The sequence below is a fragment of the Lepisma saccharinum genome, chromosome 2 (genome assembly GCF_977018435.1).
Source record: "Lepisma saccharinum chromosome 2, izLepSacc3.1, whole genome shotgun sequence".
Lineage (NCBI taxonomy): Eukaryota > Metazoa > Arthropoda > Insecta > Zygentoma > Lepismatidae > Lepisma > Lepisma saccharinum.
Genome location: NC_139230.1, coordinates 7,946,481 through 7,973,512, shown reverse-complemented (window position 1 = coordinate 7,973,512; position 27,032 = coordinate 7,946,481). Strand labels below are relative to the sequence as shown.

General features: G+C 35.4%; 1 protein-coding gene across 1 annotated transcript in view; it reads left to right on the top strand.

Moving 5' to 3' along the window:
* dome (cytokine receptor domeless) overlaps positions 1–26,749 on the top strand; it is a 153,973-nt gene extending 127,224 nt beyond the window's left edge. Inside the window, exons 16-23 of the mRNA XM_083117013.1 lie at positions 829–940; positions 9,860–10,024; positions 10,958–11,110; positions 12,880–12,970; positions 14,509–14,575; positions 14,990–15,091; positions 21,648–21,791; positions 23,160–26,749. Of these exons, the coding sequence (XP_082973139.1) occupies positions 829–940; positions 9,860–10,024; positions 10,958–11,110; positions 12,880–12,970; positions 14,509–14,575; positions 14,990–15,091; positions 21,648–21,791; positions 23,160–24,512 (2,187 nt within the window). The 3' untranslated portion in view covers positions 24,513–26,749. The remainder of the gene's footprint in view (positions 1–828; positions 941–9,859; positions 10,025–10,957; positions 11,111–12,879; positions 12,971–14,508; positions 14,576–14,989; positions 15,092–21,647; positions 21,792–23,159) is intronic.
* Positions 26,750–27,032: the final 283 nt, after the last annotated feature.

Here is a 27,032-nt window from a genome sequence, read left to right as displayed (position 1 = left end):
CATTTTGCACTTTATTTTGCATCATTTCATGAAAAAACATGGTAGGAAAATGCACTTCACACCTTTCAAAAACATGAATGTGTTATTTCACATTTCATGTTTTCATCAAAACTGAAATATGTATTTCTCTATAAGTTTAACAATATGTGACATTTGACTTTCATGGATCTTACCAATGTAACTTTCTCTGAATGATTAAATGAATTTCAGTATTGGAGAATGTTATTGGTTTAAAACAATATTAAGAATATGTAACATCTAAGGTATAATAGGTAACTTCAACAGTTTTTAAGTAATTTTCACATCCATGGACTTGTGCTGTGTAATAATAATATTTGGTTTTTGTTTCTGACATAAGGATTAGTGACTATAATGCCTAATTTTATAGTTAATTTCATGTGAAATCCAGAACATTACAGTGTGTTATTTCACATTTCGTGTTTTCATCAAAAACTAAATATGTATGCCTCTACTTATTATATATTGAACATTCACATTATATTGTTGATTGTCGTGCATATCCTAGTAATTTTCTTGATCCAAGCTTGATTTTATCTTGGATAAATTTGTGGTACATTTGGTTTTACAGTTACATCATTTTAATATTTCACACTTCTCAACACAAGCACTGCATATGGTTGTGCATAACTGAGCTTGTTTGAAAAACCTGTAAGAATTGTGCTATCGGATTTTGCTTGGCAGAGGGGACAAAAAGTATGTGTATGATATATTTAGATGGATTTGACTTTAAAATTTAGTGTGTATTGATTGATATTTAAATTTTTGTATTTGTTTGAAAAATGAGCAATTTCTTTTGTCCTTTTCCAGGTGAAACTGAGCAACTTAGAGAGTTTTGCAACTTACAATGTAACAGTGCAGGCTTGTACAGTGGCATGTTCGAATGATTCATCCATGGAATCTTTGAAAACTCTGGAAGGGTGTAAGTATTTATTTTTCATAAATGTACATTTATGTCTTATTGCAGATGCATTTATTGAAATGCAATGCTTTGAATGTAAATAATGCTTGTCACAGAGTTCTTTTTGATGTGCAGTTTGCAGTGGGCATTCTGTGTCATGGTGGTTGAGCACATTGACTTTTATTTGTGCTCCATATATATTTGTATATCCAGCTCATATGTTGATGTATCTAAGAGCAGTTACTATGTTGGAAACTGTGTAAGGGATGACTTTGTTCATACTAAAATTGAGCATGTGCTCATAAACACCTGCTCACTTCTTTTTAGTATGACTCATGTTTTACTCATGATCTTCCTTACCACTGAAGGTTCTGGGTTGAAGTCCCAGTATGAACATGGGTGTTTGTCCTTTCAGTTTAATGTACTCATCATTCATTCTCATCACTGCAGTTAACCAAACAACATAGAAAAGCAACATTAAAATTACAAATTCATAAATATTTTGACATTGTTATAGCTAATTTCAAATTGCTTTCAACTGAAAAATCCAATCAAATGCAGTCAACTCTCAGTACAACGACCTTTCACAGTTCCCGGGAAAAGGGTCCTTATTTCGAAGGGGTCGTTATTGGAATTTGCACCAATTTTCAGCTTAAACGGACACAAAGATTCCTAGGAGACGCTAACACCATTTATCCTGGTAGTTTTACAACTTGTTATACACAGGACACGTGTTGTGAGAAGGAAAATAGAACATGAAAATGTTTTCACAAAAAAGGATTTAAAATAATGTCACTTTCTTTCAATTGTGCACAGTCGTTGGTTGCTCTTCAAGGAAATTCTGACAATTCTAGTTCAAGAGAAACCCGTTTGGACTGAGACCTATGGAAAAGAAAACAATCTCTCGCTTATTGCAAGCGAAACTTGAAGAATCTTGACACCAGTCTCACTGACACCAGCAAAAGTCTGGAGATAAATCAGGCAGAATGAATGTTGGATTTTATACGGGTCTACTGGAGCATTGTCGGTTACAAGATTAACTGGTAAGATAAGATCTCTCGGGAGAAACAACACAACCTTTCTAGGCACCAGACAAAAGAAAAGGCGGGGCTGTAAATTTCGTTCTGGTTCGGCTGTGTAAAATACATCGTAAAAAAAAAGTCACGTTTTCTTTGCTTCAACCAACTTCATAGTCACCCACCTCCCCCATTCAAGGGAGCAGTCCAAACTCCTTCCTTGACTTTCATTGTAATCCAGACTGAAAAAGGAAGCATGCAACTTGCAATCTGTTTTCAGCCAATGCGTATTCTAGGAGACATTAAACAGCATCACAGTCGATAATCATTCGGGTTTGGAATTGGATTTCACTTTAAACTGTATTCATACTATGAGAGACGCGGTAATATAGATAATTAAGGTACTCACGTTTTCCGCAAAGCTGTTTTACATTATTTTCTATTAATTTCGGTAGCCACTGCCACCATCCTCATTGGAATTGTGTTGTTGCTTGGCGTCTTTCTGTTGTTTCTTCCTAAATCACCGCTAGGTGTGCTGCTGTCGCCTGTATGTCTGCGCATATGTCATCTGCTGTTCACCGGTGTTAATTGCTGCAGTAACGGAAGCCAGGCGTGGTGTGCCTGACCACTATCTATGTTCAGTTCATGGTTGTAGTGCATGGTGGCGTGTGTTTCTTTCATTTTTGTGTCTATGAGAGTGTGTGCTTTGTATTTGACATGTACTTTCTCAATTTTATGATTGTGGAATTTGATATGCTTGGCAAGTCCGGTGGTTGGTTGGGCAGTTTTTGCATTTGATATGTGCTGCTGAATTCTCTCACTGATGGGCCTGATGGATCTGCCGATGTAATGAGCCTTGCACTTGCATTCAGCATCATAGATGCCTGGATTTTTGAGGGGCAGAGGAAGTACCGTTTATGTTTGTTTAGTTGGTCAGCTATTTTGGAGGTTGGTTTGTTTGCTATTTGGATGTTGTAGGGGCGGAGGGCTTTTGTAAGGCGGTTGGATGTGGTAGGATGGTAGGGAAAGGCAAACCACTTAGTTTTGTTACTGTGATCTGGTTGCAATCGTGGAGCAGGTTGTGTTGATGGTGCAGGTTGTCTGACTGGGATTTCAGCTTTGCTGCACCATGTGGAGAGTTGACATTCAGTATATCCATGTTTTAGTGCCCGTTCCATGATGGTTGCTATCTTGTCCCTCACCATCAAAAACACCCCACCCTCGACCTTATATGTGCAGCCGAAAAAGCAGCCTGTTTTCGTCCCAAACCTCAGGATTCTGACAGCATTTGAACAACAACAGACAGTATCTTGCAACAAGTGACCACCAATAGCAAAACAAGAAAACCGAACCCAGTGCATTAGAAAATTAAGTCTGTTCTATCCAATTTTAGCAAGTGGCTTAATGCTAAAATCGGACAAAACAAACCAATTTGTAAAAAGGGCAACTACACAATAAAAGTGATGGAAGAACTAAACAGTGACTCCTACAGTACCATCGCAAAGGACCCCACAGACAGATACAGCAAAATAGTGAAATGTGCAGTGAAAAGCAGTGCTATGATTAGACAGGAAGAACGCAAATTTCTCTTCAACCCCCACCCCTCACCCACCATTGCTTATGGCATCCCAAAACACATAAACCAGGAATTCCCATGCGCCTCATAATAGCTGGCTTCAACCACCCTACCATACATCTTACCAACTGGCTCAAAAACAAAATATCTCAATACAACCACAAGTTCTCATATGTATTTTGCAACAGTGCTGATGCCAAAAACTTGATAACATCCATAGTGCAAGCAGAAAGTGCTAAAATCGTAAGCATCGACATAGTGGATATGTATAATTCAATACCCATAAACCTAGCCCTAACGTGAGTTGAAAGGTGGCTGACCATAAACAAAAGTCCCCGCACTGGAAGTAGCCGAAACTGCCAATTTGCTAGAAGACACAATATTTTCAATTTGAAAATAATTTCTATGAGCAATCTGAAGGCCTTGTCATGGAAAACCCACTATCGGCTCCCATAGCAAACATAGTAATGCATTTTGCTGAAAAAGCATACTCCAAACTCCGGAACTCAAATTCATCAGATATGGACACCATAGTCATATACAACAAACCCGAAGAGATCAACCTGTTGTTGGAAAAACTAGATAGCATCCACCCCAGACTAAAATTCACCATAGAACATGAAAAGTAGGGCAAATCAATTTCTTGGACCTCACCATCAGCCGCGGGGCAACAAATTCACACCACAGTTTTCAGAAAACCAGATGCAGGCAACCAATATATTTATGCACTATCCAACCACCCGCCCAAGCCAAAGGCCAACGTATGGCTAAACTTCTTCCAAAGAGCCTTCTCCTACTGTTCCAGAGAAGAAGACCTGAGGGACGAGATAGCAACCATCACGGAACTGGCACTAAAACATGGATATACTGAATGTCAACTCTCCACATGGTGCAGCAAAGCTGAAATCCCAGTCAGACAACCTGCACCATCAACAACCCACTCCACCATCGCAACCAGATCCCAGTAACAAAACCAAGTGGTTTTCCTTTCCCTACCATCCTACCACATCCAACCGACTTACGAAAGCCCTCCGCCCCTGCAACATCCAAATAGCACACAAACCAACCTCCAAAATAGCTGACCAACTAAACAAACATAAACGGTACTTCCTCTCCTCCCTCAAAAATCCAGGCATCTATGATGCTGAATGCGAGTGCAAGGCTCATTACATCGGCAGATCCATCAGGCCCATCAGTGAGAGAATTCAGCAGCACATATCAAATGCAAAAACTGCCCAACCCACCACCGGAATTGCCAAGCATATCAAATTCCACAACCATAAAATTGAGAAAGTACATGTCAAATACAAAGCACACACTCTCATAGACACAAAAATGAAAGAAACACATGCCATCATGCACTACAACCATGAACTGAACATAGATAGTGGTCAGGCACACCACGCCTGGCTTCCGTTACTGCAGCAATTAACACCGGCGAACAGCAGACGACATATACGCAGACATACAGGCGACAGCAGCATACCTAGCGGCGATTTAGGAAAAAACAACAGAAACATGCCAAACAACAACACAACAAATTCCAATGATGATGCTGGCAGTGGCTACCGAAATTAATAGAAAATAATGTAAAACAGCTTTGTGGAAAACGTCAGTACCTTAATTAAACTGTATATTTAGTCCCGATTAGCCCATCAGCATAAAATGAACTCAAAACAAGCTTTATAAATCCTGCGCATTTTCAGATATCAAAATTGGAGATTGTTATTTACTCTCACGTTAATCGATGATTTAATGTTGGATTTAGGAGTATTCTTGATGTCAAACATCTGCGTCTCCAAACATTTTCCCCCTGAATAATGTTTCTTTAAATCGGTTTCAGCGTCCATTCCTATTTTGAGCACTTTTTTCTCTCCCACATGAATGGTTCTGAAGAAAAGTGGCAATTATATTGTGTGCATTTCCTTCCAACATGCTCCCAGTGTTGAGGAAGTTTATTCTTGTGTCAGATGGAAAATCAAATTTGCTTATCAGAAGGCACAGAACATGAAGTTGTTTTAACTGTTTTTCTTTCTGGAAATCGAATTTCGTTATCTTCAAATCAAAACAGCTTTGCGAGATTCAAAACAATGACTGTTTGCTTTGCGCTGGATGAGTCATTGCTGTTATTGGCAAGCGACAGCTTTGCAGACCCTAGACAAAACACTGGCGCTAGCTGCAGTGTAAAAACAAGGAGACCGGGTGTAAGTTCGAGCAACAGGTGGTGGAAGAGAAAATCCTCAGCATTTTAAGATAACACAACTGTCGAAAACGGAACTTTTATCAGAAGTGTGAAGAAGAAAGAAATGACCCTTGCTTAATGTTTTACTATGCAGCAGACAATAATACGCACAATATTTCCTATGCAGTAAATAGCATTGAAAAGAGAAAATAGGACCTGAATTCTGCAATTATCACATTGCCTCTCTGACATTGCCATGCACACCAGTGGCGGAGAGTGAGCTGGGAAGGGGGTTGGCTCACTTTTTTTTTTACGTGTCCTATGTTTTTTTGTTCATTTTCAAGAATGTATCCAGAACTGGTTGCCCCATTATAGATGTCAAAGGAAAGGAAGAGGGGTCCACTTCCACCCTCGCCTGTAATCACCCCGTGTGCACACACTAGCAAGAAAATCGTGGCTGAAACAATCGTCATCACCCCCCCCCCCTCCCTCTACATGTTTGCTGAAAGGAAAAGAGAGAGAAGTCACTCAGCCAACGGTACACTTTTTTGGCAAATATTGCGACATCGGCACAGTTCGGAAAACGTATGAAGTGGGAAACTGGAATTATGATGCACGTAAGATGAAGGTAAACTTTTGTGGAAGCTTGGATGACAAATCATTAAGCAGGTTGATGATCTTTAGTTGGCCTATGTGGCTTTGAATATCTCTAACAGTTTCACTTTTTTATGCAGTGTTACAGGGAACAAAGAACACATTTTGAATGAAAGCGGTTACCGAAAGTTGTCTGCTACAAGGCCAAGAGTTGCTCACTCATGGGAACCTGCTGAACTCTAGGTCAGAGCTAGACAGATGGTCCAGACTTCCAGGCACCACGCATCTGTATTTTGGAACATTCCAGCAATTTTATCTCTAATTTCTCAAGGTGGTATATTTATCGATGAAAGAGCTTGACCTGCCATATACATAGAAAAAGACTGCAAGTGCAGCACAGTCATTTTGGGCTGCTCTCCCCCCCCCCCCCCCCCCAATCCAGTTGTCAGCAGCTCTTAGGACAAGGAAACAAGTCAAGGTCGATTTAAAATAACATCCAAGTACATTTGATCTTCTCTTCTCTTACGTATCCAAGAGCAAGCGAAATCACAATGGCAAAACAAGGCTAGCACGTTGGGTAGCAGCCATCGGGTGCAGGGTAACATTAGCGTGGTTGGGGATGAGGAGGGTAGAGGTCAAGTGCTCTTGGATATCACTCAAGCTTGGTGTGGTGGTGTCTATTTTTAGATCAGACCCACTCATGAAGGAACTGAGTGTGAATAAAACTAGTGCAAGAAATTTATATTTTGTCAGATTTTTTTCAATTTTTCAACTTTTTTCCAAATTTTTCACGGTTCCCGGGAAAAGGGTCGTTATATCCGAGGTCTTAGATTCTAGAGTTGACTGTACTCTTCAATGCCATAGACATGAACTCAGACAAACATTGGCCACCCTGATGGCGTAGTGGTAACATCGTCACCTTGTAATCAAGGGGTCTCAGGTTTGATACCCGTTGGAGGCACATGGCACAGTGGTTCGGATCCCACTTTGAACTGTAGGTCCAGTCCCGATTAGCCTAACTGTGCATAAAGTGAACTTAAAACAACAAATCAATCAATCAGACAAAAATTACTCCTCCATTCCAAAAGTTACATAGATAAGTAAATTGCAGGTGGGGGGGGGGGAGTACTTCAAAATTTAATCATGTCATTCATTAGCAGTATTCTAGCAGGTCATCATTTGTATTGAAATTTGCATTTGCAAAAGTGAGAAGAACAGAGTGGTTCAGTATAAGTAATGAACTAAATCAGAGTACTGCTCTTTCCCCACTGCTCTTCATAATTACAATGGATGCAATTAACGAAGAGGTGGGGCAGAAGATAGGAGAGATGAAGGCCCTGTTGTTCCTCGATGACTTAGTAATATGGGGAAACAGGGAAGAAGGAGTACAGAGACAGCTTGATAGTTGGCATGAGGAAATCAGAAGAGCAGGAATGAAATTCAGTGCTGAAAAGAGCAAGGTGCTAATAACAACAAGAAACAGAGCCAGAAATGAACCAAGAATAAAGATGGACACGGAAGAGTTGAGGGTAGTGGAGAGCTTCAAATATCTAGGAAGCATAATTGAGAGAAGTGGAAGAATAGATGAGGAGAAAACATTTGGAGATTAATATGGAACAGGGATGTACCTATGAAATGCAAGAAGGTAATATGCAACACATACTATGTGCCAATAATTATGTATGGAGCAGAGACTTGGACAATGACAGAGAGAGACAAAAGAAAGATGCAGGCAGTGGAGATGAAATTTTTAAGGAATATATTTGGAAAGACTAGAAAAAAAGTGGGAATATAATCAAAATGTCCATCAGCTATTCATTGATTTCAAAAAAAGCATATGATTCGGTCAAAAGAGATAAATTATATAATATATTAGTAGAGTTTGGAATACCTAAGAAACTTGTTAGTATGATAAAAATATGCACCAGTGAAACAGAAAGTAAAATTCGTGTGGGTATTAATATGTCTGACAAATTTACAATTCATGATGGGTTAAAACAAGGAGATGCATTATCTCCATTGCTCTTTAATTTTGCCTTAGAATATGCTGTTAGGAAGGTAAACGAAACTAAAGAAGGACTAAAATTAAATGGTGTGACTCAGTTGTTAGCATATGCAGATGATGTAGACTTACTGGGGGATGATGTGAATACAATTAAGAATAATGCTAAAATATTTTTCAAAACTGCTAAAGAGATAGGTTTGGAAGTTAACAAAGAGAAAACTAAATATATGCTTACAGGCCGAAACCAAGTGTTAGGTAATAATGAAAATCTAATTACTGATAACAACTCGTTTGAACCAGTTTCCAAATTCAAATACTTAGGAGTAATATTAACAAATGAAAATTATATTAAAGAGGAAATAAAAAGTAGGCTTAATTCAGGAAATGCATGTTACTTCTCTCTTCATAAACTTTTGTCTTCTCGTTTAATATCTAAGAAACTAAAAGTTAAAATATACAAAACAGTAATTTTGCCTGTAGTATTATATGGGTGTGAAACTTGGTCCCTTACATTGAAAGAGGAACATAAATTGAGAGTATTTGAAAATAAGATCCTTAGGAAAATCTTTGGACCTAAAAGGGACGAGGAGACAGGTGAGTGGAGAAGGTTACATAATTTAGAACTACATAATTTGTATTCATGTCCAGATATTATTAGAATAATTAAATCAAGAAGACTTAGGTGGGCAGGCCATGTGGCACGAATGGGAGAGGAAAGAGGAGTTTACAGGATTCTTGTTGGGAAACCTGATGGTAAGAGACCTGTAGGAAGGCCAAGACGAAGATGGAGGGACAACGTTGAGATGGACCTAAGGGAAATCGGTAGGGATGGAAAAGAGTATATAGAACTTGCTCAAGATAGGAACAGATGGAAGGCCTGTGTTGCTGCAGCCATGAACCTTTGGGTTTAAGAAGGCTAGGGAGTTAGTTAGTTCGAAGGAATGAGGGGATCAGACAGACAGTGAGTGTGGTGAAGCTTCAGGACAGGATAGATCAGGCACAGATGAGATGGTTCGGACACATGAAGAGGATGGATGCAGAAGGACTACCAGTAAGAGCTTACAATGCACAAGGAGTGGGAATAAGGCCAAGAGGGAGAGCAAGATGTTGTTGGAAAGAGCAGATAGTGAGTGTTTGAAGAGGTCAAGATTGGAACACGGTAGAAGGAGAGGAGTGGTGGAAGACCAGGAAAAAATGGATTGGCTTGACTTCAATGTTGACCCAGCCAGAGGCAGGAAACTGCAAAGGATGATGATGATGATGAAAAGTATAAGAAAAAGGCAGAGGTTATAAAGTATTTAAGGTCAAATATAATGTTTATGCAGCAACATTATCCTGAAAAATAATATCAATCTTAATTTGTTTTGCAATTAGCCAAAAGTACCAAAAATGCAAAGTAAAATAAACCCAATCAATCAATTAAATCTTCGTTTCTTTACACTACAATTGAATTCTACCACAATTTATTTTTGAATGTATAATTATTATATTCAAATATAATCATTTTGTCATTAAATTAATTTTTATAGGCAAAATCTTAATCATTGTAAAAAATGCTTCCTTGCAGTTCCAAGCCAGATGGAGCCACCAATATTTGACTTTGTCAATTCATCTCAGATGCGTGTGTTCTGGAAGGAACCATTGAAACCAAATGGTCTGCTTGATTATTTTGATCTTATGGTAGAGCAGACAGGTGGAGAGAATAATATTTCTAGGGAGTACAATGTTACAGGTATGTACAGAACCTTCAATATCATATTTTTGTAATTTGGTAATTTATAATAAGATAGCATTCAGATTAATTTTTACATTAATGATGAATGATTTTGTATGTGAATAATAAAGTTGCAACTTTAAATTCTCCAAATTTTGCAGGTTGTTTCAACATTATAATTTACTTCCTAAAACAATGATTTAATAATCACTTTCCAAACACACTTGTTTTTCCTTAGGAGTAGATAAGAAAATAAAGTTTAAAAAAATTGATGCAAATTAAAGCAATAAATAAAGCAGTATATCGCAACACCTCAGCATATGGCTGTCATTAGCCTTTGTATGCATGTAGTTGATTCTACTAAATGTTGCAGTTTCGTAGGTATTAAATTAATCAAAATACAGTTGTGTTAGTTCACAGTTTTGGTGATGGAATACAGGGTGACCTTGATTTTATGTTTTCTGGTGAACAAGGTGAAAATTTAAAATTGGGAAAATTTTATAGCTATTTGCTCTATTGGGATCATGAACATTGAACCTATAATGGGGGAAATTTAAAAACTAGTAATGTAAAATAGCGTTCCACTGTATATATTTGCCTGAATGTTATATATTTGAATATACTTTTGTATCAACATCCAGAAAGCAACATTAATCATTGCTGTCAGTATTTTTAAAGGTAAAGACATATTCCAGGCATGTGTTTCAAATGCTCAGAATATGTTTTTTTTATATAAATTTTATCAGTGATTGAAATTTTAACATGAATTTAAATGGAGGTAAATGTATGCATTTAGCATACATATCAAAATAAGATATTAAATATCAGTGGAAATTATTGGAGAGCACTGTGCATTACAAGGAGAACAGTGGTCCTTTAGTTCAAAAATAGACTAACAATCTGTGTGAACATCATTAAAAGTAGTACTACAATATTTCTCCTTTGTTTCAGGTTTGGAACTTCAAGTACCAATTTCAGATTGCCAGAATGGTGGCTCATTGCATACATACTGGTTTTCAGTTCGTGCTGTAAATCTTGGATCTAATAATCAAACTTACAAAGGCCCATGGAGTGAAAAAAGGAAAGGAGGTTGCTATGCTCCAGGTAATCATATTCATGTTATCATAAAGGAAGGGAATTTTGCTGTGAAGTTGCCATCTCAAAGCAATAAGAATTTATGATATTGTGAATTACTATCTGAAAAGCCATGAGTCTACCTAGGAACTGTTTCTCTAGATTCGATTGTTTTAGACAGAAGAGAATGTTTTTGAGTTAATTCCAGGAAAAGAAGAAGAAAACGTTACATTAATTACATCTATCTTTACTTCCTGAAAGCTCTGTCTCGTGAATCACTCTAAGTTGATATTGAAAGTTGATGGCTACAGCTGGGGTATAGTTTAGGTAGATGCTGCTTAAAAATTACCATGTGAAAGGTCATGGGTGGCAGAAACGTTTTTTAACTACATTTTCTACATCAGAATGAATATAGTAAAGATGCAAGCATGAAATAAATTAATGTATCTTCCAGGATAAACCATAGTGTTAATGGAGACTATTTAAAAACTTACTTAAACCTTCGAAAACATGTACTCAATTAACTGATTGTAAGTAGGTTGTATGGCAAGTCCCATAGCTCTGAAAGGTGCAAACCCACACACAATATGGTGAGTTGCCTTGTTCTTTCACCAAATTTCATTTATGCCATCATCTCAGTTATTATTATCGAAAGAGTTAATAAAAATATTTGCCTTTTGAAGTTTAGGTTGCTTTTTGTTCAGTTTTTCTCTGTACTATAGGGGGAAAATAATTAATATTTAATGGAAATGAGAGATGTGGTAGTAAATAATTAAAGAGAAATTTGGTACTCCCAGTTTTCGTGAAGCTGTTTTTTAGTTTGTTTCTTTAGTTATTAGCATCAAGTTCCAATGAGGATGGTCGCAGTGGCCACCAAAATTAATAGAACAAACTAAAAAACAGCTTCGTGTAAACCATGTATGAGTAAAAAACCACCTGTGGTTGAAAGTTCAACTTATTAATTATAAATAAACTACAGAATGGAACAGTTTCTTTTTGATATCTAAAGGGTATACCTGCTACTTCTGATTCATATGTGGAATGCCAAAATATCTTACAGGGTTCCTACTGACCTGGAAATATTGGAAAAGTCCATGAAATCAGCTTAGGAGTGAGGAAGTCAGGGAATTTCATGAGATAACATTCAGAACCTTGGAAAAGTCAGGAAGTTGCCAGGATGAGAAATTGAAAGATCACATTTCACATTCTTTTTCATTGACCTTCAACATTGTTGAATAAACTCCATTAATTTGATTAGCATTCAAACTTGAAAACTATACAGTAATATGTTGAAGCATTATAAAGTGGACTGGAAAATTATTTGAATACACCTGGAAAGTCGTGGAATTTAGTTTGGCAAAGGGAATTGGAACCCTGTCTTGGTATTTCTGTTTACCATTCACTGGGTATACCTACAGAATGATATATGACTGGTAATAGTATGTAGTCAAAATTAATATATTTTTTTTTTTATTGAATCGATGTGGAACTATAAATTATGCAAATAAATTGTGTATTGGGACTTGATTTGTATTGGCAAAATTTTAATATTTGCTGAAGTTGATCATTGTACAAGGAATGTATTTTGACTTTTTATTCCTTATGTAAAGACTGCATGGGACAGGAATATTCAGATATCTGTATGGAGGAACTTACAGTTGAAGTGTGTGCTGATTTACTAAGTATTTACAAGATGTTTATGGATCATCTGTTGTAATAAAGATGATTCACAGATGTGGTAAAACTTCCCATGTAAAATAAATAGAACTGTGTAAAGATATTTATTTTCTTCCTTCCAGGACAACCTTCATATCTACAAGCTATCACTTGGGCATTTGCAATTACAGCTGTTGTTATCGTGTTCTTTGGATTTGCTTGTCTTGCCAGAAGGTAAGCGGAACAATATACTTTTTTTTATAGATGTAAAAGAGCACAGCAAACTACTCAATGTAAATGAATATTCTAACTAATAGAATTATTTGATATATTTCCAACCAGGCACACCTTCCGATATGCCTGTGTTACTACTTGTTCATAGTGTTTGGATTTGTCTTGTTTAATGAAATTTAGATTTCATGGTTTTGCATTTAAAAATATGTCCGGTTAAAGTCTTCTTAAGCTGAAGTCATTGTCTAAAATATGGATATTATACAACATACAGGAGCTTACAATAAATTACAAAATTCACCACAAAATCTGGTTGCTCCTCCACCATTCATTCAACCTTGCTTATTTTTGGCTGGTGATTTTTTCTAGTTGGGTATGTACTAGCAGTTTTTAGTGTGCCTACGTCAAAAGCTTTACATTTTATTTTAAGTCATTTGCAAAATAGGGATATGAAATATGTACAGCATACAGTAGAGTGTCATTCTTCAAACCTCGGTGACATCCATGGTGTAGGAGTAGCATGATCAACTTCCTTGTCTGTAGTCATAGGTTACATTCTCCAGCATGACAGAATCTTTGCAGAAGGCAAATGTCATTAAACAAAATATTTATCCAATATTAAAATACTCACTTGTCGTAAGTAATTTAGGTTTTTATACATTTTTATATTTTTATTGATATAAAAATATTTTAATATTTGCTAAAAGTGAGTAATTCGCACAATCAAGGGATAGCAAGGTTAAGGTTTCCAGACAACTATTTCAATGGTAGCAATTAGATGCTACGTGAAGGCACAGAATCAAGATAGATCAGAATCCCCCCGAAAAAATAAAGAAAAATAACTTCAACTCTCTACAAGAAATAGTTCTCACCTTACAATTTTCCTTTATACATGTCTGCACATTTGAAAAGCCCACATTTCAAATCATTTTTGTACATAGTTTTTCGATAAACATAACTCAGATGTATTGTAATTGAAGTATGTATATGAATGAAATATCAACTTGTAGTTGTGAATGTTATTGTCATGTTAGGGTAAGAGGGGGTGCAGATAGAGGTGTATATGTCCCATTGGCTTTATAGGCACTCTTAAAGGAATATTTTAAAGGTTAAAAGTTTAAAATGGCTGAAATTTTATAAGGATACAAATTGATATAATTTCCGTATGTATTTCACTAATATTCTATTTTATTAATGGTTTAATTGCTTCTCTTTTCAACCTCAGAAACTTACAAATTAAAAAATAATTTAAATTAACCTAACAGAAATAAAATAAGGAATAAATATTCAATTTGAAAGAGAACAGTTATATCTTACATATAAGTTCATCAGAATTACAATTATGTGAGACTTCTGAAAAATATGTGTACAATATAAATGTGTTTTATGTTAGTGGTCACTATGTTACCACAATTTATTATTTAAAATAGTTATTAGAAGCTAACATTAAATGTAGTTTTAAATTGGATAACATCATTTCTCAAGACATTTCTAAGTCATATGGTGATCATACTTGCTAATTGCCCCATGTATTATTTCAGATGCTGGAAAGTTTATAAGCAGATGGATGAAGTGGATGTTGTTCTTCCTCCAGGCCTAGTTATAGAAGTAAGTATTTTTAACAAGCCTTTTTATCTGTTATGAAATACATGTATAATTCATTTTTAAATTGATTTCATTGTGTACACTCCTGTTCAGATAAAGTGGCACATTCAGTAGGGCAAGTATGTGCCACTTTGTATAAACAGGAGTGTACAATAATTATTTTTTTGTATTTATAGATTTCCTTTTTCCATTATTGAGATACTATCATAAATTTAATCTTCAAGCAAGTACATGTCTATCATCATGTACAGTGCTTTAAAATGTTTTAGGATAAAGCCATAAAAACACATTACCAGACTTGGGGGAAGATGGGGTAACACTTTGGGTAATATCTTCTGTTTCTTGAAATAGTGTGGAGTATTTCTGTGCAGTCAAGCATTATTTTTTTCTGAAAGGTCTTTGTGTTATTTATTCTAGGTGCCAATGAAGACTTTTCCTGATGGCTATGATCAGCAAGGTTGCAATGGAGGACAAAACCACATGCCCAGTGAAAGATGTGATAAATCATCTGATCAAGAGGTAGAAAACAAAATTTATGTCTTCTTTGCATAGTATTTTAGAAGTCTTTTGTCACCATACTCCTTGCTTTAAGAAGTGTTTATACTTGAGTAGCTTCAGTTAATGTGAATTTTTAAGAATATGTTGAGTTATGATGTCTTGTATATTCCTAAGTGTGTTATGGCTAATGCAGCATCATTTTTATTCAAGTGAATGTAAGCAGTGTCATATTTTATAAATCCCATATGACACCCATATTTTGGTGTCTTATTTTTATGTATTATTTTTTAAAATAAATTACATATATTATTTCCTATTAGTCCCTTATTTATTTGTGGTGCTTGCAATTTTTAAAAATGTGGCTGAATAGTAAAACTAGCTTCAAGGATGATCATGTATTTTTATCATAATGAATGGTAAGCAAGCAAAATATTAGGTAATATATGAAACTTGAAAATGATAGAAGTTGTTTACTGCTGATCTAATTATCCAGAAAGTAGTTTTCTTCTCAATGTGAAAAATTTCTTATAGTACCTTGTGTTGACATTATTGTTTCTAGATTTGTTTTGTGCTTCAGATAATCTCATTATGTAAAATGCAATTTCTTCACATTTATATTCTTATCCCTGTTCTTGCAGGAAAGAAAAATATTAGAAATGGTAATAATATTAATGCATTTTACTCTACATTTTCCTAAAACGTTTGCCAGCCTTTTCAATATATACTTCTGTCGTGACTCGCATGGAACTTGTTGGTGTATAGTGATTAATACTGTGTGAAAAGTCAAAATCAAGGTGGTTTTGCATCACATCAAATGAAATGGGAAGAACATATATACTTTAAAATGTTCATTCATGATGATGTGAGGGAAACGTGGTTAAAATCACACTACAAGCTCTCAAATTTGGTAAATGTAACTTACTTTAAACTTGTTGAAGATCTCTGGAATTCTTCCCCTAAAACAAAGCGCTGTTGCATACTTGACCACTTCATTGGTTTTGCATGCCCTGAGAAATGTAATATTCACTTTATGTGATTATCTATCTTCCTGAGGCATTGTTCGTGGTCCCACATTTCCTTCCTGCTGGAGGCACTAATTTTTCAGTGTTCAGAAAAACATGGTTGAAATCACATGAAGAGCTCTATAATGTGTTGCTTACTTTCATTAACTTAGCACCTATTAATTTCTAATCCTCGTTGCATTCATTCTAAGGGTTCCCAGATTCCTTAGCCAATGAAGGCTATGAGCCTTTGAAATAAATAGATTCCAAGTGAGTTAAACAATCAACACAGATACAGAGCTGTTCATGCTAATAATAAATTCTAGTTTTTGAGTTCCCTACGAAACATACATGTCTCTTTACAGAAAAAAGTTATAATTTTACAATGTGTAGGTACTGCTTGGCATTTGAAACATTACTTTATGATTAGGATAAAATATCATTGAACTGTACTGATGCAAAACATCCATGAAATGTAAACGAATAAGGGTGAATTGGAAATATTGTGGTTTCATGTATAGCAGTAAATTTTAATTTCAATTATATTATGCTGCTGAGTACTGTGTGCGTTATTATTAGTTTTATTTGATTACACAATATTTTCACATATAAATTTTCAATGTTTTATTTTTAAAATTTTTATTTATTTTTAAATTTTTAATGTATCATTATATTTTTTTACAAAATTTGAATATATCATTCAGATACACAATAACCACTCATTTTTCCATTTGAGATTGAATTATAAAGTAAAATATAATAAAGTATTTCAGTGAATGAACTTTCCATGATAAATAAAAAATGACATGGACATAGCTGTACCTAAACCAAGAATATATTAGAGCCTAGGTTTTTGGTACTTAAAACTGCTGTCATTTGACATCCAAAATATTTTTTTCTTTAGTTGTAATTGTTTTCTAGTTAATTTATTATAAATGCCTTTTTTAGTGTGATGATTTGTTAGTTGACATTATGAATTTGTGTGTGTGTTAGGAGTGAAACAATATAGACAGAGTGAGAGGTTAATGAATCAGGCCTGATGCCTTGTGCTAAATTATAGGGATAAACCAATAATAAATTTTAACTAATTATGATAAATACCAATATTAATTGCTTGATATTCCATGAAGAGAAACATCCTTAATGTATGTATCAGGTCATTTCCATGAGTTTTGCTCTAGGAAATGATGCTGCAAAACAAGGATATATGACTCATACCTTTAGAAACATAATAACAAATGGCAAAATTATGCAGTTGTAGGTTATTTATAAAACTATTGGATTAGTAAAGTTTTCGGCAATTGTACTGATAAACTGATGTGCCTATATTGACCGATGCTATTAGTGTACAGATAAATCTACCCCTGTCCTAATAAATTATGTTAAGTTGAAATCAATAGAATCCTATCCGATTTGTTGTTACTACATATGACCCCCTGAGACATTCATTGTCATCCAAAAATTTAATTTCAACACAAGGGATGTGTCATATTTGGTTACTATATGATTTTTTGCCTGAAAGATGGGGTGGGATGTCAATCTTTTAGAAGCAGGTTTTTTAAAATTGCATGCTGATTTGAGCTTGTATGCATACTGCAATATTTCAAAAGAAGAGAAAAATAACTTAGGAAAAAGTTGGGTACAAAAAAAGAGTATTTGGAAAGATATTCCAAATAACATGACTAACAATTTGTGAATTAACGGAACTCTAGAAGAAAACGGAGATGAAAGTTGCCAAAACTTTTTGAAACAGAGCATTGTTCTGTAATGTTATAGTTAATTAATGATGTTTGGAACCAATGTGTTGTATGGATTATTATACTCCCTTTTGTCTACATTATCACCTTGCACACTCATAATTTCCTTTCTGGGGTATTGCAATAATTGAAAAGCATGAAGAGAGAAGATCCAGCATTTGACATTGAAACAAACAGTTGCTCAGCATATAAATTAAGGGTTTTCATTTATATTCCTTTGTGGAATTTACTAATATTATTTCTGTAAGATGACCAAAGTAAAATGGTCACTAAATTATAAATAAAAACTTGTCAGAACCACATCTTGGAAGATCCAGAATCAGTATTGCTTCTTTATTTCAACTCCATCCAGTATATGTGTAGGTTATTTATTTTAGAATATGTGGTTTTTGCTCCATAGAATATATTTTAATGTAAAAGTGGTGTATTAGAACAAAATAAGTAGTCCTATATTATTGCTTATAATAAATTAAAACGTTTTGAGGAAGGATAAACTTTTTACAAAGGTTCTTGTGTTAACATTTTTATTTGCAAATGTTTGACCAATAAAATAACCAGACTGAGTTCTAGACCTAGCTAGGAGTAGGCCTTTGCATTTTAAAAAGTAAAAATTAAACAATGTGTAAAATTGTATTTTTGCACCTTGATATAATCAATATTCTAGCAGATTAGTGAGGGAATTTTCTTATCACGTTGTTTCACTATTGTTTATTATTTAACTTCATTATTTATTATTGTCAGTTTTATATTACCACACTATAATTAGCAGTGAAACTTTCGTACACGTGGATCTTTAGTACAAATATATTAAAGTTGTAATATTGCAGAAGTTACTGTTTATCTACACATGTGCATTTCTGTTCATATAAATTTGCACTATAACTCATTAGCCTTATCAAAAGAGTCGCTTTATCTGAACAGCCGTATATATGTAACCACACTTGCTGTCACACTGACACTGTACACTACACTGAGGTTGTGTACTTCACTTAGTTCATCTTCTTTCGTGGAATAGTGTATATCTTCTGGAATTATGAAGCATTTAGATTCATTATGTTACCGCAATAGAAAATGTAAAGATAAATATTAAACTATAAAAGAAGAAAACATAGTATACTTCGTGTTAGTCCTATATGAAAACTCATTGTCTGGGGTAATAATGTGGCATTTAAAAGAATTCCGATATCTCGGGCATTTTCCTTATTTTTCACCAAGCAAAACATGATGTGGGAAGTATCTTATTATGGTTTGATGTGTTCCTGTGTTGTATTAGGAAGTAGATTCCAAGGGGTACACCGCATTTAACTTGTTGACCTTGACCTTTGACCTAGCCATGTGCTTTTAATGCCAGGCAGGGCCATACATCTTAAAACACATTTCTTTCACTTCTTTTCCAAAACTAGTTCTCATAGCATTATAGGCAACTTGTAAATCTCATCTTCATAAAAGTGTGAACGTATCTGAAACTTTCACTTTTTATCATTTTCCTCCTGTGAACTTGCATCCGACCTTTTGCTTTTTCTTCTTCATACTCCACAATTCTTTTAGCCTCCATCTCTTCATCTTATTTCACATTGATTTGTTCAAGCAATTTCAGCATTTTACAATAATTCCTCTTACTGTGGAAAACATCCTGAAATAGTGGTTCAGATCCAACTTTAGACTGTAGGTCCAGTCTCAATTAGCCTTTCTGTGCATAAGGTGGACATAGTAAACTCAAACAAGCATCCTGAAATAGATTTTAATATTTGTTTGTCAGTTGATTACAATAAACTTGAGATTAAAATGTGTCAATGAGGGTAACACATGTGGTCACATTTGTGTACTTTTTTTGTTTATTCAAGTAAAATTTAATGTATATATTAGAATGCTTTCACTAATATACAATTTGTTGGAAGAGGTAAAGAAGCAACCTTCAATAATTACACTTCTACTTTTTGAGGAGTAAGCTTTGAATCTCAACTCTATATAAATGTCATTTTCTAAAGTTAAAAAAAAAGTTCAGCACCTGGTTCAAATTCATTTAGTCTGCTTTTGACTTCCAAAGACCAAAGAAGGAGTTTCATGTTAAAAGAAATACCGATTAAAATGACTATGAGTAAAATGTCACTGTGGTTGGTGACTGGGAGTTTTTATTTTATTTTCTAACAAAAAAACATAATCTCATCCCATGTGAGAATTCTCTCTCACAACAACAGATTCTAAGTGTAGACTTAAAAGCACAGGTTTTCAGATTGTCTTCATTATCTTGGGGAGAAACATCCATTTTTTTAAATATATTGTTAGTGTAGTTCAAGTGAGAAATATTTGTGCAGTCAAAGAACGATCACATGTTATTAAAATAAAAATATTTAAGTTAGTACATCTCTTAAGAAGAAAGGTTCTTTGTTGGTAGTCATGGAAACACTGACTGATACAAATAGCTTCTTTTACAACAAACATGATAATCTTTATTTAATTATGCATAAACAAACAATACAACATATACACAACATCTCAACATAACATACTAATGTTGGATCCAGTGGACTTCAGCAGTCATTTGGCATCTGTGTGCTGATTGACTTCTTCCCCAGCATCATATCTGCTGTCCTCTTTCAATTTTGAATGAAATGTCAGGAGTTTTGGTACAGTTAAGCTGATGTAATTAGTATTTAATCACATTTTAATGTCAGGAAAATAGGAAATTGATTCAGCATTGAAAGAAACTCATTCCAGTTGATTTGCAGCAGGTGGCTGATGTATTGTCTTACTTGTATTACCAGCTATAATATATGTTGCCACTATGGCAGTGCAAAATCGTACCATTACAGGATACATATTGACAGCATATTCTACTAACAGGCCACAAGATTTAGTGGCAATAGATATTTCTTCCAATCATCCCATTCAGTGGCACAAATGTTTTCTTGGTGTTTTTAAAGTAAAAAAAAATAAAGTAAAGTGCTCCCCTGTGCATAGCACCATGCCATGAAGGCATACACTTTCTTGATCCGGTCATGAGTAGGGGTGATGTGATCAGCATCATGCCCCTGACTGCCTTTACCCCCCAGGGTTTTCCCCAGGTACCCATGTTATTCGACGCTGGGTGGGTGCCGGAGCCGCTTCCAACGTTAGAAAAGTTCCCAGATTTGAACTGGTCGGGGATCAAACCCGGGACCTTTAGCATGGTAGTCAGACGCCTTACCGACTGAGCCACCGTGGCCATGTTTTTAAAGTACATTGCACATTTTAGAAATGAACTCTTGCTATCTTAGTATCTCAAGTAACTTACTCAAAACAAAAAAAAAAGTTACGTACCTCTTTCCTCATCATGAAATGCTAACATATGGACAATGTATATGTCTGTGATGTATCTGAAATCAAAGTTAATAGGATCATTTATATGTATAGAAATGTGCTGGTTGCTAATTGTATATCCACACTAATTAATTTCTCATTCACACATACTTTTGATGGAAGTGCTTCTGTGTAAGCTGTGTAAAAAGCTGTTTTTATAGTAAGATAATCTGTGTAAAATAAACTGTTAAGCTTAAGTGTAACCCTACTTCAAATAATAAATAATAATAGTTATGCATATGAGAGACATGTGTAGTTGTGAGAATGTAAAACTGAAAATTCTGGGTTTATGAGAATTAAATTTAAAATTGCAAAGAGTTTCACGTGGATCAATATAATGACATTACTTACTACATTTTTCAATGATTGAATAAATATGGATGTATTGTTTCTATTTTAAGTTTTATGTTGTTCGTTTTGAAGTGTAGTTTTACCATAGCCAATGTAGTTGATACTGATACTCAAGTTGTTCTTCCACAGTTGCTGTTGAAGAAAAAAGATGAACATCATGGCAGAAATCCAAGTGGTGATAGCAGTGGTTGTAGTTCAGCTCATGAGAGTGTATCTTCTTCATCATCACCAGGCACCGATGTATCGTCTGATTCTGGAACAGAAGTTGATCAGGTAATTGCTTTTGTATTGTAGCCTGTTGCATACAGAGAGATGGAATCTTTGTCAGTGCGCTACTTCAGTAATGCAGAATATAGATCCTCATTAAAAAGATAGAGAGAGAGAGAGAGAGAAAGAAAGAAATGTTTATATTTTGGTTGCCAGACAATTTTCATGGGTTGTAGCAATAGCAGAGTTAGCATTTAGGTAGATGATGTGATAGGACCTCCCCATAGTGGTAGCATCCTCACATTGTAATCAAGGGGTCCCAGGTCCGATACCCGGTGGAGGCACATGGCACAGTGGTTTGCATCCCACTTCAAACTGTAGGTCCAGTCCCAATTGGCCTATCTGTGCATAAAGCAGACTTATTCAATCAGTCAGATGATGTGATAGTATGTAAATGTAATGGTTATGTGGGGAGACATGAAAAATTTAAGGTGGAAACACTGGATCTAGAAATATGCTCACAAATCCAATAACTCAACTCTCTATCCCCATTATATTTGCATGAAAATTTGCCCTTCAATTTTTGACCTTGAAATGTGTAATTACATAAAAAAACATTTTTTTTCCCAATGTAGTGTCATTATATAAGAGATGAATGAAAAGTAATGGCTCGAGCTTTATATCTCATCAGTAGATGGCAGCCCTGACACATTACAACCACTTGCTTATTCCTTGATATCTCTACTTTCACCTCAGTGTATGTGGAGTTGTAGGAAGCTCTTGTAGGTTCAGCTCTTGAAATGGAAGTATCTAATGACCATTTGTTGGCACAGTTCAAGCAGCATGGTGCGATCACAATTTCTCATTGTTGAAGACATGGTTTCAAGTTATGTTAACCATCATCAGCATAATATTGTGGGTATTGTAACGAGCAGTTTCTGTGAGTTACATAATAGGGCGTTGCCTCAACAAGGAAATAAGAAAGCAGAGCAGGAAGTAATTGCACCTGCACCATTAATAAATTTCTAGATGCACTTCCATGATATTACTAAATAACATCTCAATGAACAACCTTTACAATGCAAAAAGAAAAAAAAATTACGTCAAACATCAAAAGATATTTGATATATTTGAAATCCAGAAAAAGCTGAAGTACATAAGTAATACAATATAGGATGTTAATTTTCTGCATACTTCACAGAAAATGGATGATGTACAGTTTGTGCATACATAGCTGCTGAGTAAATTTCTAATCACCTCATGTTCAGTATCAGCAAAAATTTCATATTGGTCCATCCGTGTTATTTTACTTTAACCATGTTTGTATTCAAGTCTTTCCAAACACCAGTGTTTATGTACTTGATCAAAATGTATTGGCTAAATATCATTACAACCAGTTTCTGCAGAAGATAGCATTATAATTTTATTTTCCAGCGACCACCTTCCCCTGATGGAGTCTTCATGGAAAACCAATGGGTTCAGCCTCCGCCATTGTCATCTCCTCTCTACAGTGGACCAGAAACATCTGAAATTCTTGAAGATGATGGCACTCTCTCGAAAGACGATCCCTATGTTGGAATAGAGAGGAGCCTCAGTGTAAAAGAAAGGCTAGGGAGTGTTAAGGAGGGTTCGCTTAGGTCATCCAATGCTTACAGTACTCCAAATCTTGCAGATGCATCCGATAGTTCTAGAAATGGGTACAGCTGTTTAGGAACATGGCCATCTGCTTCTTACATCAAAATGCCCAGCAATGAAGAGGAAGGAGCAACGGAAACAAATGTTCCCGCTCCCCTTTATTCTAAAGTTGGAAGCCAAATAATGAACGGTGAAATACCGATTTCACCTCAAAATGGCTACTGCATAGTTGGTTTACCCCAAGATGACCCAAAACCTGAAGTTCCTATTCCCAAACTCAAACCTGCAACATTTGGTATGAAACCAAAAAATAAGCCAGCTAGAGGATACGTAAGCCTCGCCAGGATGAACGGTCAGCCAGTGTTTATCCCAACGACCAAGTCGCCAACGCAAGCAACAACACCTTCACCGGGGCCTAGTTCTGCACAACGAGGATACGTCACCCTGCCGCCGTTGGGACAGAGCATGAGAGAATCTCCGGTGTCTTCAGGGAAAAATTGCATCATGTCCATGCAGCCGATCGACGATGGCGGCGGAAAGGATCCACCTCTTCTAACCGTAGACGGTGAAGTAGAATCCAGAGGAGGTGGCGAAGGAGGCAGTGGGACTCCTGATTCATATTGTAGGGTTGGGTGGAATCCAAGTCCGACTCCTGTAATACCGGTTAAGCTCTCCAGTAACGAAGCAGTGGTGGGTGCCAGTGAGGGTAAAAGTGTGCTGAAAAGTGGAGGTGAAAGGGAGGACCCTAGTAAGAAGGCAGAGGGGTATGTGACAGTGAGCAAACTGCCAGAGCAAGTTCAAGAAGTGGCGAAACCTGTCAGTTCCAAGCCAGGATCTGGATATGTGATGGTGCCAGACAAGTGGGCAAACGGAACTGTATTGACAGCTAAAAACTCGTTGTCACCTCCTCGTTCTCCTATGTTACAGGACCAAGACTGGTTGGGTGATTTTAATAGCAAAGATGCACCAAAAGAACACAGTGTTAGTGGGAAAGAGCAGAATGGGGGATACGTTCCTCACAGACAATTTGAAAAGAAAGTTGCCCCAACTGTAACTCCGAAAACTTTTCACGTTCAGTCAGAAGAACCATACACCAAAGTGTTTACTGTGAGTCCAGATAGTAAAGCAAAATCACCCAGCATGATGGTGTAAAATACTTTTTAATTATTGTTATGGGTTGCATTTCCAAACATGTGAATGGGGGTAGAAAAATTGCAAGTGCACAAGTGAACCTTTTTTTGATGTGGTGTAAACACATGCCCTGGTGACTTTGTCTGGATTCCATCACTAATAATGTGCTTGAAAGTGCAACATCATGCATCGCTCTCATTTTTAATTTCCTCTTTTATCCTTTTGCCATATCAGGATGTCTTTCACATGGTGGAAACTTAAATATATTTATATATATGCAGAACAATGAAATTTTCTTAGACTCCGGAAAAGTTTTTGGTCAATGTAACCATTGTTAACTTGTGTCCCTTTTTTAAAGAAATTTTAATCAATAATGTAAGTGGTGTTGTTTAACTGATGTGCGATTTTTACTATTGCAAGGGAATCCAGTGAGGAAAACAAGGTCTAAGTGAGCATTGTCACATCGAATGTAAATGAAATTACTTTAGTAGGGTATGACAATTGCTTTTAATGTACAGATCTCTGTAATATTGTCACTCCATCCAAATAGTGCACCAGATGTATGTATAGAAAGAAGTTCATATGAAATATCATGCATTGATCTCTCCATTTTCAGTGAGAGATTTTTCTGTTGAATTTCTCTCAACATAATGAATGACCTATTTCAGGTCTTGCCAAGTCAGTTTCTAGTGTTAAAATGTGTGCCTAGTGAGTTTTGAAGTAAAATTCTTTTTATTTTGCATATTTGATTCCATAGGAACAACTGAAAGAGTTTGGATTTCTTCCATTTCAGCTATGCTTGGGGGTTGGTAAAGATAAATTAATAGACCAGCTTGATCACAAACAGATCATTGCTCATCCTTGTGCCTTTCCTTCTTCTATCACTTCAAAAGATAACATGAATTGTAAGGAAAAAGAAAAAAGCCCTTATTTTACCTTTCTGATTTCTATAGTGTTTCGGTATATAAGTACAGTGCTGGTGTAGTAATACTAACAAAATGATATAACATGAAGTTTGGTACATTTATTTTCAGCATAACATGTTATCAGGTTGCCATCCATATATATATATCCTCTAATGAACTGCTTCTTTGCAAGAAGGAAACTAATTTCACAAATACATTTCCAAAATTTTTGTATCATGAAATCTGCAAACTGTGTTTATCATTAATACTGTCAAATGTGCACAAATTTAATATTTATTTTAAAAGTTATGAAAACACATATTTACATTATGATTTATATTTGGTACATTTCTGTCAGATATAATTTTTCTATGTGCTATACAATTTTTTCATCTCATTCAGGGAGGGGGAGATGACACCTGTATTAGATTGGTTCTAGGCTCTTTGCTTCAATACACGTACCTGCAACAAACAAACATAGAACATTAGCAAACAGTGTGACTTGTGAATAGCTTTGTCTTCGGATATGTTGCTTTTCTAATTGTATTTTCCTGGTCTTAGCATGTCATTGTTCATTTTGTGTATCATTTGTCATTGTTGAGGGAAGCAGTTTATAAAGGAACATTGCATATCTGGCCTGATGTAAATGAGGGTAAATCATGCTGGTTAGTTGTATCATTAACATATTTAAGAATGTGAAAACTCTGTGTATGTTCACAGACTATATGGGAATGTTGAGAGGTATGCTTGCCATATAGCTTTTTATTTCTTTTTGTACAAATGCAGTCAAGCCTCATTAAGTCAGTCTTCATATAATTTGGTGGAATATGAATTATTGTTTTATGTAATGTAAATGTAATGGCCATAACATATGCACAGTGCTTTTTCAACATAACATTAATGCATTATCTGTGTCTACTATTGTTGTTTCTAAAGATACTCATCATGTGTTAGTCCCCTTTTAATTGCTGCATTTAACACATTTGAAAACATCATCATCATCATCTTGCTGTTTTTATCGTGTAGCTAGTGAATTTCCTTTTATTTCTCAGCGAAACCAAAAATTGTTATATCTTGTTAATACAACGAATGTGAAGTTATTGTTGTTCTATGCCATGTGTTTTAAATCAATTGTGTTGCGTATGTACAAATATTTCCAGTGATTTCTTATAACTATACTGATAGTTCATTTTCCCTGCAGATAGAGCAAGTTAATCCTGCATGTGTATTATCCATTTCTATTGATGTATTCATGGCACAGTAATGAGGTTTGACTGCTGTAAATACTTCTTATATGTAGAATTTTAGTTTGTACAGTTTGTAGTTGAAGAAAAATAAATTTATAAATTGAAATCCAAGTGTTCCGTATTTGAAAACAGTTTGCATCAGCACCGCACTGTTAATCTGGCAGTTCAGGTAAATGCTAGAAAGGTGAGTCATGCAGCAGTCAGTTTGAGCCAGGCATATATTGATAAATGTACCACATATATGTAGAAACGTAACAGATTTGCTTGTATTTTCCTGAAATCTAACCTGTTGCTTTCAAAGTTATTTAATTAATGTTTCCATGCAATAGGAGTACAACCTAAGGCCCGATTGCTCAAAGAACCAACTTCAAATTCTATTTTTGTCTTTT